At 42.7% G+C, this 19,321-nt stretch overlaps 2 protein-coding genes across 4 annotated transcripts; both read left to right on the forward strand.

Annotated features, from left to right (window-relative positions):
- The first annotated feature begins 126 nt into the window (after positions 1–126).
- LOC145401802 (uncharacterized) lies at positions 127–14,364 on the forward strand. Of its 3 annotated transcripts, none has more exons than XM_080273982.1 (6): positions 127–189; positions 1,013–1,137; positions 11,655–11,811; positions 12,165–12,778; positions 13,194–13,309; positions 14,011–14,364. In XM_080273982.1, the coding sequence occupies exons 2-6, from the start codon at positions 1,058–1,060 to the stop codon at positions 14,220–14,222; spliced, it is 1,179 nt and encodes a 392-aa protein (XP_080130108.1). In that variant the 5' UTR covers positions 127–189; positions 1,013–1,057; the 3' UTR covers positions 14,223–14,364. The 3 variants fall into 3 exon arrangements, with proteins under 3 accessions (XP_080130108.1, XP_080130110.1, XP_080130107.1); XM_080273984.1 differs by having other exon boundaries at positions 164–223; XM_080273981.1 differs by lacking the exons at positions 127–189; positions 1,013–1,137 and adding an exon at positions 8,495–9,224.
- Positions 3,037–7,089, forward strand: LOC145401582 (uncharacterized). Its single transcript, XM_080273776.1, has 5 exons — positions 3,037–3,868; positions 3,953–4,264; positions 4,364–4,739; positions 5,018–5,077; positions 6,987–7,089. The coding sequence occupies exons 1-5, from the start codon at positions 3,037–3,039 to the stop codon at positions 7,087–7,089; spliced, it is 1,683 nt and encodes a 560-aa protein (XP_080129902.1).
- Positions 14,365–19,321: the final 4,957 nt, after the last annotated feature.

Consider the following 19,321-nt stretch of genomic DNA (forward strand, 5'->3'; position numbering starts at 1 on the left):
TTTTTAAAAGGAATACACCATCATTCCTGTAAGGTATAAAAATCCACCACAATCCGAAACTACAGAACCCAAACAAACAGACGACAGAGACATTCCCCCCCCCCTTGACAGCACAGTCACACACACACACCTCAGTAGCTCAAGAACGGCCGGAGGGTTGGGGGTGAACTTTTATTATTTCTGCTACAAGTAACTCTGACTTCTTTCCCACCCTAATTCATGGGTACTACTCATACTGTGATCATGGAATAGGTGAAGGCTTGGCTTTGTGATGTAAAAAAAAAAAAATCCAAACCATTACATACAGATCCTTTATATGAACAGCTGAGTGAATGAGCACTAAAGCAGTACTTCCAATATTATCTCTCCCATGGCTACATTAACTTCGACATTATGTGCTAAATAAAGCCTGATTATATTATTTGTCTGGAGATTGCAAAAAGCCTGAGTGTTAATACCTATGCTTCTCCGACATTAAAAACTGTGAAGAATTTGTTAGGCTGAAGTTAGTGCCGAGTGCTACTTGGCTATTAATGGAAAGTGATGTGATGTGATGGAGAGAAAGAGAGAGAGAGAGAATCCACTGTCCCAACCATCCAGCTCTAGGGTTACAGTCTCCCAGCTCATACAGAACATGGGGGCAGGTTGTACATAGTTCTGCCACTTTCCTCTGATGTCTGTATTGAGATCAAGGAGTCTTACACAACCCTCCCAGTCCATGATGATGAATGTTGACAACTGGAGTGAATGTGATGAGTGTACATGACTGGAGTGATGATGATGATGTGTTGATGGCTGGAAAGATGATGATGACATGATGATTATGAGGCAGGTGATTATGTTGATGCTACTGATAATAGTGATGCTTATGATGATCACTAAAAATGATGATAGGTAATGAAGCTGATGTGTATCTTCACTCAGCAGGCCCTATGTAGCCTGAACAGACTGGATCCCAAACGCTGGTGTACTGAGTGTGATGATGATGCTTTCCTGTCTCTCCACCACACAGAGGCCAAAGTGGCATGACTGGATCAGAGACCAAAGGAAGGGACCGATGTTGGATCGAGTGAAAGCATCATGGAAATCCTACAAATATCGCTTTGTACCCTGGCTTGCCCTGAACTTCAAAAACAGGTGTGTGTGTGTGTGTGTGTGTGTGTGTGTGTGTTTGTTTATAATTGAAAAGTAAGTCCTCATTATATGTTGCCTTTTTTGTGGTGGAGGGGGGACAGCCTGATGGTAGGGGACAAGGTGGCATGGAGGCAGTTCATTTGTGGCCACGTTTTCGTTTTTGTTTTTGAAGGCTCCAACATGCTTGCATGCGTTGGCCTTGGTTGCCTAATGGCGGCTCTCCACGCTGCTCTATCTCTGGCAGCTTCCTTATTTAGCCCCTTAGTTTTGAGGTCACACTCAGTGACCTCATCCCAGGTCTTTTTCGGTTGCCTCTTGCTATCCTACCCCCAGCATTAACACTTCTCACTTTCTGCACCCAATTATCATCCCCCATCCTCTCCACATGCCCAAACCACCTCAATCTACCTCTCCTCATCACAACACCAATACACTCTAGTCCCGTCCTACCTCTTAACTCTTCCATTATAAACCTAGCCCCCCTAGGCCTTGCATTCAAGGATGCACTGCACATCCACCTAATCATTGCCATTCCTGTATGTTTGAGCTTGTGAATATCCTCTTCCTTTACTGCCCATCTCACTATCATACAGCATTACACTCCTAACACATGCTGCATACAAAGATCCCTTAGCATGGAGGAAGAGCCCTCTCAGTGTCAGGAGAGGCAACAGCTCCCTCAACTTCCTCCAACCACTCCTCACTTTAGCCACAGAGCTTGCTCCTGCCTAACCTCCAGCACATAACATGTCTCCCAAATAACAAAACTCTTCCAGACACTCAAGACTCACCAGCAAGTTCAGTCCTTTCACGCCTGGCAATAGCCACATGCTCTCCCCGACACACTGCACACATGAAATCAGCATTGTCTTGCAGTCTACCTCTAATACCACTACATATCTTATGCACCCACTTATTACAGACACTGCACAAGATGGAATTACTTCCCACGCCCTTGTGACAAATCCCTTACAGGATTCAGGTGCCTGACTAAAGACAGACTGATACAGATTTAATATCTTAGATTTCTGTTTTCCCAAGTCCATAGAAAATATCAGGTATGCAATGACCAGCCTCAGTGTGTGGGTTTTGTAAGAGCAGGCATGGTATCACAATCATGTTCATATCTGTTCCTGTGTATTTTTGCTAAGTCAACATTAACCCTGGAAAAATTGCCATAAATGGTTCCAGTCAGACTGTACTGTAAAGTAGATTGGCCAGTTAACCCAGATTTACTTTAACAATTGTGGTCTATTGAAGAAGTTGTGGTACTTTTGGAACACATCACCAACATGTAATGAGGATGTACTGTGTATTTTGTGGGCCTTCTGTGTTTGAATTTTGTTTTGCTTGCATATATTTTAAGCCTCTGAATCTGGTGGGTAGTCTATGCTTACAAAGGATATAGTCATTTCAGTAATGAATGTAATAACTGGAAAATGAATGAAATTAATACCTTCAAAAAGAATACTGTCATTGCTATAAAGGAACAGTACAGTATCAAAAGGCAACATATATTATGAACTTACTGTATATTTCTTCCTCTTTCCTGTTGCTTCCAGGCAGCTCCCCTGGTCTGCTGAACCACATCCCGTCTACAAAAAATAAGAATAGAAAATTACCATATATTGAAACTGAATACAGGTATCAGTAAACCCCGTAAAGAGTAGGGGCATAAAGCTAGGTGACCAAAGTCCAGAACACAGATAGATGATGATGGTGATGTTGATGTTGTTACCTTTGTGCTCGTATGGACATGATCCCAGTGTGTTGCAAGATGGGAGTAGGGTGTGGATGTTTGTGTTTCAGTGAGGGTGGGTGTGGGTGAGGGTGTGTATGTGAAAGATTGTGTGTGTATGTAAATGGTTATGTGTGAATGAGGTTTTGTGTGTACATGTAGCAATGCCACCACACCATAGCATTGGCACCCTGCGTGAGGTATGCCTGTGTCGTGTGTCCAGGTGGCTGGTGGGGCTGGTGCAGGGAGGGGCGGGGCCTGGGGCGAGGGCGAAGCAGCGAGGGGAGGTGTTGGGGTGGCTGAGTGCTGGAGTCAGGCAGGAGGTACTCAGACGGGTCCTGTCGGGTCCCTCCAGCATGGATGTTAAGTGGCAGTTGATCCACTTGTTGGGCGACGGATCCACCAAGGAAATTGATGTGACTGGTGGTGGACAGATTTTTGTGGAGGAGGTGATGGACCTGTATCGCAGTGTGACTCTTGCACTGGCCATAAATCTGACCCGGCTGGGGTTGTGTTGCAACATGCGGAGCCACAGGGACCGCCGCTACCTTCCTGAGATCAACCCTACATTCTACCGCACCTTGGCACGCATGACCCACCTCACCTGGGTCACCCTGGCTGGTGTGGCCGACACTGCCATCATGGCCACGCTGGGGGCCAAGTGTCCACACCTGGCCTACTTGGATGTTTCAGGCTCCCCGCGCCTCACAGACCAGGGTGTGGCCGCACTGCTGGCCCAGAACCATGAATCCCTGGCTGGGCTTAGTGTGCGGGAGGTGGCCATAGTGCATGTAACGCCAACACAGTGCTGTGCCAAGCTGGGCTGGGTGTGTGTGGCCGACACTGAGGTGGGCCTGGCTGGAGGGGTACTGCTGCTGCGTTGCTTGCCACGCCTCTCATCCCTGGGGGGCTACCTGGGGGAGGGATACCCTTTCACTGCAGTGCTGGCTGCCCTGCAGCCCTACCATGGTGGTAGTAGTAACAGTAGTAGTAATAGTAGTAGTAGCAGTAATAGTAACAGTAGTAGTTGTAGTAGTACCTGCAGTGGTGGTGGTGTGTGGCAGTGTGGGGTGACGGCAGTCTGGCAGTCGCGCGTGTCAGCCAGCCAGGCAGCCATGTTGTGTCAGACATGTCCAGCGCTGACCACCTTCACCACAGAGGACTGTTCCATCCCTACCCTGTCTCTGCTGCCATCCCTGACGTCCCTCACAGTTGACCTGCAGTACTGGGCTGGAGCAGGGATGCTGGATTATCTCATGGAACGTGGGGCCAGCCTCACCCACCTAAGCCTCACACATGCCATCAACTGTCCCATCCACATCCCCACACTTGTTAATGCTGCACCACATCTGACACACCTACAGGCAGCCCTTACCCTTGAGCCTGCATGGGGTAGTGGTTGGGACAGCTCAGTGGGGGAGGAAGAAAGGGAGGATGACCGGGAAGGGGAGGACGAACAATTCCAAGATGGCGGGACAAACAAGTATGAAGAAGTGTGGGAAAATCTAGTATGGGCAGACATTAGTGTGACCAGTGTTAAAGCCATGGTCACCCTACTCACCCACACCCCCGTCCTCACCCGCCTCTCCCTCTCCCTAAACCCGGCGCCATATTCTGACACCTGGCAACACATCAATGACTCCACCATATCCCAAGTCACAGCACTGGGGGGATTGCGGAAGATTGAAACTCTTGTTATTGCGGAATGCGGGGGAACGATCTCTGGCATCCACACCCTGATTGAGTCCTGCCCCAACTTGACCTGTCTTGCTCCACTTCTTTACTGGCCCCTGGTGACACAAGATGACCTGGGGCAACTGCAGAGCAAAATCCAGGAAAACAACTGGATCCTTGAGTTGTTGTTAAGGTATGATACTCCACTGCCACAAAATTAGCCCCTTCACCCCAGTGACAGTTCTCATCTTAAACTTGAGAAATTTGATCATTTTTATTTGACTTTAGAGGAACGTAGAATTGGAGGGGTGAGATCTAGCCTTAATTAATCTATACAGCACAAGAGATCCTTCCTAAGTTGGAGTAAAAATTGTGTGGTGGAAGCAACACTACCTTTAAAAATATGACACTGGATTCAAAGGGGCTATGATTGCCACAAGGTAAATGCTTTGACACTTGTATGTGTCTCAGTCCCTATCAGATCCACTGCAAGACCGGACCTTATCTTCAAAGGGGCAGTGATAATCTGAAGTAAGTTGAAATGCTGTTATAGCTATGTTTATCTGTGTCAAGTGCATATGGCTGTGGTAGAACCAAGAGGGTGTAATTATATGGAGACATATGACGAGATATACTATCAGCATCCATTTTAATATCTGGACTCTGGACACATGCATCACAAGACAAGTGTGCTGCCACATGGGCCACACTACAACAGCACCATATTCCAAATCACAGCTATGTAGGCACTGCAGAACACATAAAACCTCAGGATAAAAGACTGTAAACTGGGGATCTCTGGCATTCAGTGGTGGGTGCTCCAGCCCATCCCACGTTACCCTGCCCTGACCCACTGTGCCCTGCCTTGCCCTGCTACTCTGTCAGCCCTGGGTCACACACGCAGGGCAACCTCTGGTCTGTAGACTTGGTGTTGAGAAATAATACATCACTGCCAGAAGATCAGCACTGAATTTGATGCAAGACTTAGGCCGTGATTCATGCAAAACTTATGCTGCCACTGCCACAGAATAAACATTATATTTACTGCAAGATTAACACTAAGTTTGCTGCTACACTGACAAGCTTAACACAAGATTTTTTAAACAACTGCTGCAAGATTGATGCCAAGTTTGATGCAAAATACCGTGAGTCATGTAAAATTAATGCTACCACTGCCACAGAATTATTGTTATGATTACAGCAAGTTTAATGCATGAAAATTTTCACCATCATTGCTGCAAAGTTAACACCAAATTTGACTGAGGACTTATGCTACCACGGCCACAGATTCACGTTTATGAGTAATGCAGAATTAATGCAGCATTTGATGAAAGACCAGGCCAATACTAATGACTGAAGACTTACGCTGTGATTCGTGTCAGACTTATGCTACCACTGCCATAGAATTAATGCTACAACTACGGTACCACAAGTCATGCTGTAACTGCTGCAAGATACACTCCAAGTTTTATATGAGAATTAATACTACTGCCTGAAGACTTATGTGTACTCATGCCAGACTTATGCTGCTATTGCATTTTGATGTGAGACTTTATTGCCACTACTGGAACTGATGCAGGACTTAATTATGCTATGACTGATGCAAGACATGTTGTTACTGCAGCTACTGATGCAACTTACACTTCCAGCGCTACCATTAATGCAAAACTTTCACCATCACAGTTATGGGTGATGCAATACTTACCTTACAATAACCACAAAATCTGCACTACCATTGATGCAAGACTAATGCTTTGTTTAGTGTAAGACTTATGCTACAACTGCTGCAGAACACAAGAGTCAAGTTGCAGTTGCTGTGAAATGAAGGCCATACACTATCACTGCTGGAACTGAAGTGACGCTGTCACTGATTGATGCAAGATGAATGCTGCAAGACTTAACACTACAGTTGCTGCAGTTTAACACTAATTCCTCCAGACTGGAACACTAATTGCTACAAGACAAACTGAAATTACCAAACAACTTACTCCGCTGCAGCTGCCACCATACTAACTTCTTGCATGTAGGTGACATCAATTGATTTTATTCTTGCTGTTTCCCAACAGTTTTATTAAGCCTAGGGCAGATTTTTCAAGCAAGAGAGATTAGATATAGCTGTAATTGACCCCTTTAATACATGTGACCTTCCCTATGCTAAACATAATCTTGTGGCAGCAGCAGGAATAAAATAAAAATGCAGAACATGAAGTGGAGGAGCCAAGACTACACCTGTTGCAAGGCTTATGTTACAATTCTCCAGCCAGGTGTGAGAAGGGAGGGCCAGTGTCCATCTCACTTTTCAAGCAAAGCAACCATAAAAAATAAGTAAATTCAAATAAATATGATATACATCCTTATAAATTTTGGTTTTCACAGCATGCTTATCACAAGAATATAGCTAAAAGCCTCCCCACTGACAACAGTAAATTGCTCTTACCAGTGAAAACTGTATATCAGTTGAGATGGTGTTCCAGGGGTCAAAGTCAGAACTAGCATTTTTGGACACTGGCCGATCATGCACTCAGCTGGGAAATTGCTCTTAAGATGAATAACACTGCCTGCAGAGAACACAAATACAAACAGCTGCCATTGTAGTGAAAAGGTTGAGATGTTGAGGGGTGTGTACATATGTGCCTTTGAAGATTGGTGAGAGAAGGAACAGGAATGTGTGTGTGTGTGTGTGTGTGTGTGTGTGTGTGTGTGTGCAAGAGAGAGAGAGAGAGAGAGAGAGATGCTGGGGGGTGGGGGTTCTGAGGAGGAAGTAAGACAATGACGACAAAAATGATGGTGATGCAAGACAGATAAGGTGTTTCCATGCTTACAGTGACTGCTGCCTGTTATTTAGAATTTTAATGTGCTGTTCTGTTATATAGCATTTACATTTAGAGAGATATTGGCCTGAGTCAAAGTAAGTGATGAATATGTGTGTGGACTGTGAGAGCCACTGTGTTATATTCTGGTCAATTAGAAGCCTTGCTAGTCCTTCTTCCTTTGTGAGTCATACTTGAAACTACACTATACTGTGCTGTTTACCTTAGTCTTTTTTGTAGCAACACTCACCGTAAAAACAACACAAAAGCGAATATTAGTGAATTATGCGGCACAGGTACAAAAGGACTCAATGTCTTCCTCAGTCTGTTTTTCCTTCTGCCTACAACTTTCACTTTTTAAAATGCAGTGTGTGCTGGTGTCTTAAATTTGACTCTCTCTTGTTTATTTTTTCTTTGAGGGAACATGTATTTTTTTTTATGCACAGAAGAAGGAACCAAAGGCCAGAAGCCTGCAAGACTTCCTTAAAAAAAAAAATAATAATAAATAATAATAATAATACAGTGCACCACATTCAAGATCAGTGGTGATGGAGAGTCTCCCAAATGATGAGGCCATGTGCCAAGATATTTGTACCGCATGACCTGTGATGGTGACGTGAATCATTAACTTTGTGGGTGGAATCAGATGCCAGACTATATATACATGTAATATGAGGCCGTGTTCTGAGGCAGCAACTGTGATGTGTGTGCAGCAGAGTGAAGGGAAGAGTGTTTGTACTGGTGATGGATGTGTCGGTGTTTCTCTTTTATAGTTACAATATTTTATTTTTACACTGGTTACCCTTCATGATACGAGAAAAATAATTCCTAGTGTACTTTTAAAATGCACTTCTTTTTTTCTTACATGGTATGAGAAAATTTATAGATATGCGAGGTTAGCTCTACCATCATCATCATCATCATCACCTAAACCTGTTCTCATTTTCAGCAACAGAATTCAATTATCAATACAAAAAGTCAAAACACAGAAGTATAACTAACAACAAAATTTCTTCAAGTGAATTGGGCCACCTTGAAATTCTTGGCTCTACCTTTGTCTGCTTCTTGTACAATTGAGGAACTTTAATTCCTTGGCAGACATTGTGTGTGGTGGACTACTGTTGACCGTGGGCATTTTACAGTGCTGCTGCTGTTGTGTCTATGGCTTATATGAAATGTGAACCCAGTGGACTGCAGGCTTAAGATATCCTTCTACTACAGTCTTTCTTTCAGAGGGGTTACCGTGGAGGCTCCTAAACCCAAATGAACCTAGCTAAACATTACTCCCAGCATGGTCCCATGCCAGTCAAGTGACAACTGTGACAACACTAATTATATCATGACCTTTTATACCTGGGGAAGAGGAAGGGAAAAAAAGAGACTGAAGAAGAGAGAAGGGAATGAAGGAAGCAAAGGGAAGATAAGGCAGACAGAAAGAGCAGAAGGGAAGAAGGAAGGATGACAGAGAGGAAAGGAAGGAAGAACAAAAAGAAAGAAGGGAAGTACAGGGATGAAGGGAAGGAAAAGAGTAAGGTTAGTTTTATATACATAATTATATGATGAGAGACTAAGGGACAAAAGAAAGATGTTAAAATGGGAAGACAGACAGGAAAGGAAGACAAAGAAGGGAAGAAAAGATGGATAGAGTTGTCAATGTTCTTCTGATGGCACAAGAACACAGGGCTAAACATAACTAATGGTATTGGCATGTGGTCAAGCTTGGCGCCTGGCATGGGATACTGCCAACTTGGTGACAACAGACTATATCACCACCTTCCTGTATACCTGGGGAAGAGGAAAGGAAAAGAAGAGAAGAAGGATAGAAGAGAGGAAAGGAAAAGAAGGGAAGGAGAAGACATGAAGAGAAGGTAGTGTGAGAGAAGGGTTATATTTATACTGATATGAGACCAACAGGTAGATAAAGGGGTACATAAGAAAGTGGCTGAATAAAAGGGAAGCCAAAAGAAGATGGAGAGTTTCTACTGCCAGCTTGCTGTCAGTCTTAGCACGCTGTCTTGCCAACTGGGTGACAACATTAATTATATCACCACCTTCCTGTATACCTGTGAACATGCACACATTTCTCATACTGGGTGGGTCATGTGTGTGTGTGTGTGTGTTTTCTTTACTTTAGAACTTACCAACCTTAATGCCTTTAGAGAAATAATGAAGAGGGACGGGATGTGAGAGATTACATTATACTTGTGATAGTAATAATCAATCTCAGTCACAAAGGAGGAGGGGAGAGGGAGCCTTCTAATACCACCAAACACTACTACTATTGGCATGTGGTCAGTGAGCCAACACTAATTGTATCCCAGCCTTCCTGTCTGCACGGGAACAGTCACACACATCTGATGGTGGGAGGTCATGGCGTTATTTATGAGAGACACTGAGTATTTATTTATTTTTTTGGTGTGGGTGTGTAAGTGCAGATTTTGCTTCAAAGGGAAAGTGAAAAGAAAAATATATAAAATCGGAAGTAAAGAAGGTACATATAGATAATGCAGAGAGAGAGAGAGAGGGAGGGAAAGTATTTTTAATTTACCATTGTTTCATTGTGCAATTTGGTTTCAGAAGACATTTATTTTTTTAAGAATAAAGTTGTTTTTTGTGACATGTTCTGAATTTGGTTCAAGACAGCAACTTATTTAATTTATGAAAAACCATTTGTGATGTTTGAGTGTGTGTTTTTTTCAGTGCTTTTGTTCTGGTATTTAATTTGTTGTAAGTGTATTGTGGTTTTATTACTGGCACAAGGTAACTGAGTGTGACCTAAGGGATAAGGGACTGAATAGGGAGGCTGCCAGAGATTGAGCAGAAGGAGGTTGGAGCCTTAATAAATGATACAATATGAATATTCTAATACACGTCCTGTACTTTGTTAATAGTTATAACCAGTGAGGTGCAGACTTTACTTAATATGTAGACTACATTTGTAATGGTTAAATGAGATGCAGGCTGTACTAAATGCCCTCTGGTAAAGTCAGAAAAGAGTTTTATATGTACAGCAATACTCCAGTGTAATATGTACAAGTGAACCTTACATAAAGCAGCTTTACATTATACTGTACAGCAGAGTTTATGTACTAGTTATTTATTGATGTATTTTTTACTGGACTGTTTGTCACCTTTTGTATTTAAAGAAGAATGGTTTGAATTTCTGATTCTCATTTTGTCCTCATCACAGATTTAAATGGCAAAAATAAATAAATAAATAAAAAATCATGATGATGATGATATCCTCCCATATTTTACATACTCCATTACATGTAAAACTTTATAAATGACTAACTGAATAACAAACTATAAAGGATTTAATACAGGCACAGCAGCTATGGAGTGTAACCAGTTCATGAAATACACATGGAAGTATAGTATCACAAATAACAGAGATGAACAGTTATACATCACAAACCTAGTTCAGCTGGATGTCTCTGGACCCTACCTCACCCCTAGACGGTGACGACAACGAAAATAAAGATCATCATCATTATCACTGTATTTATGGGATTACCTTGCCAAGCTGCAGACCTCGTATGAGGCACAATAAAGGTCGGCGTGTGCCATGTTGCAAGCCTCACATGAAATACAATTTCCACCAGTTATGAGACAATGACTAGGGCAAGGCAAACTTCCTTACAGAGAATCAGTATGGCAGGGGTTAGCAGAAGCACTAGTCTACTCAAGATGTATTACCTGGTAGACTCAAAACAGAGAGCACTAACGCATTGAAACTTTAAATGTGGTGACCAATATAACTGAAAACAAAACTGAGATGATTGTATTCCAGTTGAGAGATATAGCCTAAGATATAATAGAAGTGTGATGAAAACTGATGGACTGAAATGATTTGGACATGTTGAAAGGAGAGAGAGGGTCTAAAAGTATGAATGTGGAGGGAAGAGTGTCCAGGGGCAGAACTGAGGAAGACATGGACTAGGGTTCTAGATGAAGACCTCAGGGATAAGGGATTGAGTAGGGAAGTGGCTCAAGACCACAACACACAACTGCCATCATGTGAAAAGACCTACACATACTACCATACTCAGTGGTCTCTTAATATGAATGTGACTGACCAAACCTTCATCATATCACTGTCTGTGTCTTGTGTCTGTCCTACCCTCTTCCACCATACCACTGTCTGCTACCACTGTCTTCTGTTTCGCCATTTGTGCCTCGTACAGTATAAGTACTATACCAAATACAAGTATCGTAGTGACCAAATCGACAAATCACACTATTACCACTACTACTACTACTACTGTATCATGAATTTCCCATTGACTTACCTACAGAACTGTCCGTCGTGTTGGTGAGGGAGTTGGTGGTGATGAGGTCGTGTCGCGAGAAGACATTGTGGCCCAGCTGACAACACTCACAGCAGCACTGGTACATGTATCCCCACCACACCACCAACACCACAACCCACACTACCACCACAAGGCCTTGGAGGTGAGGGATGAGGGTGTGTGTGTGGGGGGGGAGGGGGAGGGGTTGAGTTGAGTTGTAACAATAAACCACATGCAGAGAACACCTGGGTAGTGTTTTTCCTTTCCTCGAAGAAGATTGGAAATAATGCACTGACGCTGACAGTATTAATGACAATTATTCCTGCATCCAGATCTACAGCCATGTCAATATCTAACCAACTTTTCCCTGATCCACTGCCCACCTGTCCAACAGATTCATTGAAATCCTTTAAACAGTTTGTGAAATATCTTCTGCACAAACAAACAATAAGCACAGGTGAATACATAATTTTCAAGTTTGACGGCAGAAGTAATAACTTACCTTGTCTATGACAGGTGATGGAGAAGGTGCAAGGTTTTCGAGTCTACAGAGCCCCCAGCCGGCTTGGAGGTCTGGGTGTGGTGGCGGATACTGATGGCAGATCAATGGTGGGAGTGTGTGGCAGCGTGATGGCGTCTGGGAGTAATGGCAGTGCAGTGGCAGGACTGAGTGATGATTCAGTGGCAGGTTTAAGTGGCAGACAAAAATCACTGTGGTCAGCAAGTGGCAATTTGAAGGTATCTAGGAGTGATGGAGGTTTGAGTGGCTGTTTAATGGCAGAAATGAGTACAAGCTGTGAAGGAAAAACAGTGACAGGTGTGAGTGATGGCAATGCAACAGCAGGTGTGAATGGTGATTCAGGATTATGTGCAAGTGGCAGATTGATGAGAGACATGAGCAGCAAAGACAAAACTAATGCACCTGCAAGTAGTGACTCAGTGCTATCTGAGTGTGATGGCGGTGCTGTGGTGGTGAGGCGGGGACAGCTAGTGGCTCTGTACCCTGGCACCCTGTATCTCCCACATCAACCCATCTTCTTCCAGAGCATTGCCAACCCATTCATCTTCCGCTGCGCTGATGGAATACTGATTGATGGAAATGACAAGAGGCTGTCCAAGTTCTTGTACAAGTGAGTTTCTACAGTCTCTCACTCACACTGGATTGCAGGCTGGCAAAATATTGCAGCTACCTAATGCTTTTAAATAAAAACCTTGTACAGTAGTTTTAATATCATAGGTAACTTCTTGGTGGGAGGCCACAATGTTTAATATCTTTGTTGATGTAGCAGTCTCACTGCCTAGCAGCAGTGTTGCAGACAATTTTGTACCTCCTGTGACGTATGAAGGAGAGGGTGATAATATGTCTTGTTTCTTTAGTGACCTGTGTCCCCAGTGAAACAGGCTACTGTAATAATGATGGTTAAGTTAATACTGTTATTCACATGGCACAGAAAAAAGTCAAGTAGTGAGTGAGTGAGGTTGTTTTTGTCAGGTCATGTTGTGAGTGAGAGTAAAGAGTAAGTAATGAGGCTGCATTTGTATCAGGTCATGCTGTGGTCGTGATCGTGTTGGACCCCTGGCCACTGCCGACACCTCCTGGCTAACACCACTGCCAGTCAACCCTCTCAACATTGGACAGTACATTAACAACCAGTCTTCAGGTGGGCAGCTATTCATGGTCCATAATAATGATACTGTAATTTCATTCAGTTTTTTTCATTCATCATCCAGTCCTGTGTTGCCCCATGAGGAGTATAGGAGCCCGGGACTATGCAAGTTGGTCCTGACATTTAAGATGAGACTGACCAGCCTCACTCATCCTTGAGTGGCATTACATGAGCAATAAACCCCAACCACCCCTTAGATATAAACCTGCCAAGGCTCAATCCAATTGGAGCACCTTAATTACCCACGAAGCCACCAGGCACCATAATTTGGTCAGGTTATATGTTTACCACCCAGTGTAGTAAATGGTTTCCAGGTGTACAGGAAACCATTTGGCTTGTCACTCAGTGTAGAGTCACCTGTAGACAGAAAGAATAGGAAAGAATGAAGGAAAGAAAGACAGAAGAAGAAGGAAGGAAAGAAAGATGGAAGAGAGGAAAGGGCAGCCACTTAAGAGCAGCACATTGAGTGGGTGGATGGTCCTAATAATGATAAGTTAAGTGTAACAATACTGTGAATACATGGTCAGCACAGGTACCACTTAGTAACAAAAATATAATTTCAAAAGATTGCATATAACAAGACCTTCCTGTAGCATTTGTAACAAGAAGTTATAATACTAGTATTGTGAATACAAACTCTTCCTGTATTAATATCATTAATAAATACTCAATACTGTATTATATACGGTGCACAGGTCGGCGTAGCAATGTTGCGTACCAAGAAGTGACGTTACAGCCAGACGAAGTAAGTGTGGAGGAGAGGTGGCTACTACCCAACCTGTGGTACTCCCCCCCACCACACACACCAACACTGCGCCTGCCTCTGCGTATTGTAGCCATCGTTGCAACCACTGACATAACTGCTGGCGAGGAACTGCTGGCTGATTACTTTACTGTCATTCATTGACTCCTTCAGTCCAGTGGCATCTACTTATCGTCTATGTCTGTCTACCTATCTATGTATCATTCTACCCGTCTGTCTATCTACAGATAGGCACCTATATCTCACCTCCCTCTGCACATTGTTGCAACCTCAAATATAAATGCAGGGGAAGAATTGTTGGCTACTTTTACTGTGATTAACTCCTTCAGTCCAGTGTCATTTATTTATCTACCTGTCCATCCACAAGTTTATCTATTTAACAGCCCACCTATCTATCTATCTATCTAGATATGTAAAGCTGGGTGCCTTAATCCCACCTACCACTGATATAGCAACATCAGGGAATGAACTAGTGGGTGATTACAGTATTTGATGATCATTCACTGACAGCTTGACGACCATTACTTCCCTTCATTTTATTCATGCTACTTCCAGCTACTGACATACTCAAGGGGGAAGAAATGTTTACTGGCTATCTTGCTGTGTTTCATTTATTTTCTTGAGCTGAGGGGGAGCCTACCTGTGATGGCACTGCACACCCTAGGTAAAGGAGCTGTGGTGTTCATTCAAGAGCCAATATTCCTCATATTTCCCTCCACCTTACCATAGGAAGGTCCCATGTCCAACCCTGATGAGGTGCTGTTTACCACAAGGGGACATCAGATATCCGTCCAATTTATATACTGTAGTGTACCCGTAGGATAGCCCTGCGGAAACAGTTGCTTACCTGTGGTCAATGGGTTTGCTTGGCCAGACAATCCAGGGTTAAGCAACAACAACAACTATAGTGGCATCTGACTTAGATTTATTTTTGCTGCTATCAGTTTAATTCACACTATACCTAACCTCCAACACTGCATTGTGGTCATTGTTGCAATTATTGATGTACTAACAGGGGAGGAAATGCTAACTCATTGCCACTGAAGATTCAAACTTTCATTAACACAGGCATTTGTTATTGTAAGGCAGGGCTGTACCCCCATATAACATCCTTTTTCACACAACTGGTCACCATCATCATCATCCGGATTGCCTTCCCCATCTCAAGATGGCAAGAGGTAGAAACCAGAGCCAAAAAAAAATTTACAGAATGATACTCACCAAAGAGTGCCCAGTTGAATGGGCCACCCTCCCATTCACTCAGCACCCAAGCTCCTGGAATCCTGGTACTGTACTGCAAATTATGGAAAAACTGTAGTGTACCACTGAAATACTAGAGGAAACAGATGCAGGGGGACCCCTTGCTGTTATTCATTAATGTATGCACTCTGGTGACAAATTTGTTCTGTAATTGTATTTTTGCTGGTGCCAGATTAAAATTATACTGCCTACAATGCAATGCATTTGTCCTAAATTGAATACAGTTGTCTGGATGTAACAGAGAAAAAAGTATTCTTCTCCACTACAATGATGTATATTTTTATTCTTAGTGCCAGATGATTATCCCACTATCTGGTTCAGATCCTAACAGACATTACCATAAGATTTACAATTCAGTTAACTCATCCACCATAAGGGCTCATCCTTAACATACACAAATAACAATAATGTAATGTTTTACAGAATTCCCACATTTAGGTTGGCAGTGGTACAGCAGTTTTCTATGGACTGGAAGCTGAACTAACTGCCTAAACCAGCTAATAGCCTTCCAACAGCTGCTGGATACATACATACAAACATTACATATTATGCACACATACATACACAGACGGGAAAATACAAACTTAATTCCTGTATGCAACAACTAGGCATATACAGTATACATAAAAATGATGCCAGGCTTGCTGCTATGAAATCCCCCTTACTGAGGCTGACTGGACTGGGAGCTAGACCAAGTGCAAAACTGCTGGTTATTTCCTTCAAGTGCAAAACCAGCTGATGGATTTTGTTAAGGGAAAACATAAATTCACTCCTAAGCTGACTAAACCTGTCTGGTGTTGCCATTAATAAAACATAAAGGATTTTGTTAATAATGTATCAGTACTTACCTCTCCACTACTGTGGTAAATTCTTAAGAGTTGTAGACAAATGTTATTGTTCATCAGTCTTATACCGGAGATTTTTGTCCATTTGCTGCCTGTTTCCTGTGGCTCTGCACTTCATCATGACTATGTTCTTGTCTTAATCTCTTGTTACAGCTCTGCACTCAAGATGAAGCCTAGCTAAAGTAGACAACGTGTAGTACGAATCTGACATAATATCAGTGTCATGTGTTATATATTACGCTTAACAGTAGATCACAATATTCAGTGGTAATCTACGTTTCTAATGTTATCCATACAATAAATACAATTTTTACATTGTTATGTTACACTTCTACACTAGCCTGGCCTGAGGTTTCTACACCTAAACTAGAGTATGGGATTCTAGGCCTACCATGTCCCCTTTCACCTCAGATGCACTCCAAAATAATCTTTTCATCACTCTGTTTACACCCATTCTCTCCACATGCCCATACCATCCAAGCACACACTCTTCAACTCTTGTGTCCAGACTTTTTCACTCTGCATTGTTCATGAATTTAATCAGTCGTTATCCTATCCATATTCTGCACTCCATACACATTCCTCAACAAGCCATTATTTAGGTTATCACCAATTTTTCACTGGTTGAAAGCTGTTGTTTTGATGCTAGGCAGGCTTGTTGCACTCCACCACCCTCCCTGCAGGCAATAGGGAAGTAGCCAATGAACATTTCTATAACCAGGCAACTGAGCCACCTGGTCATTATGCCACCACACAAAGGTATCTCCTATCACCGTGCTGAAAAACAATCCCATCCATCACAGGTTTAAAAATGAAACAGTCTTTTGGTAAACCAACTTTAAACAAGGAACATCTGTACATATAAAAATACATTTACAGAGAACTTTACGAACAAGCATTCGTACTTAATGAGCGTCGAATTTGAGGTGGTGTAGGTTTCATAGCGCCTCTTTCTTGGCAATTCATACTGCATAATTATACCCTTACATTCTCTTACATGTTACTTATATCCCTCTAACATTAACACAGGTTGCATTAGTTGTATCGTATAATATCATTTATCAAGGCGCCAACGTGCTTGCATGCACCTCTCCTCACTGCTCGATTTCTGGCAGCCTTCCTTTTCAGTCTCTTATCCCTGAGGTCACCCTGTACGACCTTGTCCCAATAATGTACAAAAGATACTGGGGTGTAATGCACAAAATAAATTGCCAAGAAAGAGTTGCTACAAAATCTGAAAAGCCACCCACATTTCAACCCCAAGTCTGCCAAACAACAGGGAAACTGCCTAACTAGTCAAAGTTATAAAGACAGTCATCACTTAAGTCAGTGATTTGTACCAACATACTGTATCACTGCTTATTTTCCACACAAACTGGTGCTATAAACCTGCAGACATCAGTGCAGGCAACTTAGGTGTCCATCCATGCTTTGTGGGTTGGTAGGTTGGTGAAATGAGTACCTAGGATAAGACCTAGGGAAAATAACATTAATAATATGGATGATGCAGTGGCTTTGTATTCCAGGACAGTGAGTGAATAACCTCCCACAGGATCAAAGGCCTAAGTTATGACTAAGCACCTCATGGCATGTGCCCACCTTTACCTTTTGTATGGACAAGGCTGTGATATATAAGCATACACCCCTGACTTACAATGAGACTGCCTGTATAGAGATAAGTCAAAGGACACTATGCTGTACATACACAAACTACTATACTTCTATTTACCTACAAGATACATGGAAAAAGGGCAGAGTATGAAAAAATAAATATAAAAATAACAGTTTCTACCTTACAGTGTGAAAGGTAACCAAACTACAGGATGATTACAATGCACGATTCTCATCCTAAGTGGTTCTCTTAACGAATGGTGAAAGCAATGATGTCATTAATCTGGTAGGCCTTCAGTGTAATAACATTGTTCTTGTTCTTTTTGTTGTGGCCCCAAGCTCTTCTTGATTCAACCCACTGACCTATAGGAAACCAGTCACTTCAACTGGGCACTCCCAGAAATCTGCAATGTTAACGGACTGTCTATGCTGTGCTAGTGAGGTGCTGTAGTGTGAGGGACTAGAGAGGAGTGCCTTCATGTAGTGGCACCAACAGCCCCAGACGATGAAGCTGTCTGGATCTGGATATACAGAAGTGTGCTGTGGTGTGGGGGACTAGAAAGGAGTGCCTTCATGTAATGGCACCAACATACCCAGACAGTGGAGCTGTCGGGATATACAAAAGTGAGTTGTGGTGTGGGGGCTGTATCACACTAGGTTCCTCTTACCTTACACACTGGGGAATGACTTTAGTTTTACTCTGGCTAACCCCACACAATTTCAATCACTGCTGGGAAGTCTCCTGACATCCGATGGTTAACAATGAAGAAAGCAATGATGTCTGGTCATTTCATACCTCTCTCCAGTCATTACAACTGTGTGTGTGTGTGTGTGTGCACACGTGTGTGTACGTGTATTTTAGATTACTGTAAATGCTTCTATTCACACATCATGTATATATCTTGTAGGTCCACACAAACTTATACATATATTTTGGGCATACACTGTCCAATATGTATGTGCTTCACTTCTATGCATACATGATTCTATTCAAACACCATGTACATATATTAAGTACACACAGTCCTGTGCACATTTTCTGGACACATACTGTCCTACGCACACATCAGACATTCTCTAGGTGTACATCAACCCCTGTGCACATCATACACTGTCCAACGTGCACATATCATCATCACCTAATCCTGTGTTGTCCCATGAAGAGTGTGGGAGCCCAGGGCTAGGCAAGTTGGTCCTGACATTTAAGATGAGAGATCTAAGTGTACAAAATCCTGTACACATTTTCTAGACATACACACATCCCCTATGGGTACTTCATATATGCATACACTGTCCAATACACACACACATCTAGGCAGACACAGTCCTATATACACTTTCTTGGCTTACACTCTGTGCACATCTCAAGATTCATATCATCCAGTGTTACTGTTACTGTGGCCCATCTCAAAATCAGCCTGGCAAAACTGATAATGGTGAAAGTCTATAGATGATGCAGGAAAAAATCTGCCTTTATTGCACTAAAATTTGCCTACTTTGTTTTATTTATTTATTTATTTTTTTTTT

This window comes from Coenobita brevimanus, chromosome 56 (assembly GCF_032717465.1).
Source record: "Coenobita brevimanus isolate Jiangsu-jjx chromosome 56, ASM3271746v2, whole genome shotgun sequence".
Classification (NCBI taxonomy): Eukaryota; Metazoa; Arthropoda; class Malacostraca; order Decapoda; family Coenobitidae; genus Coenobita; species Coenobita brevimanus.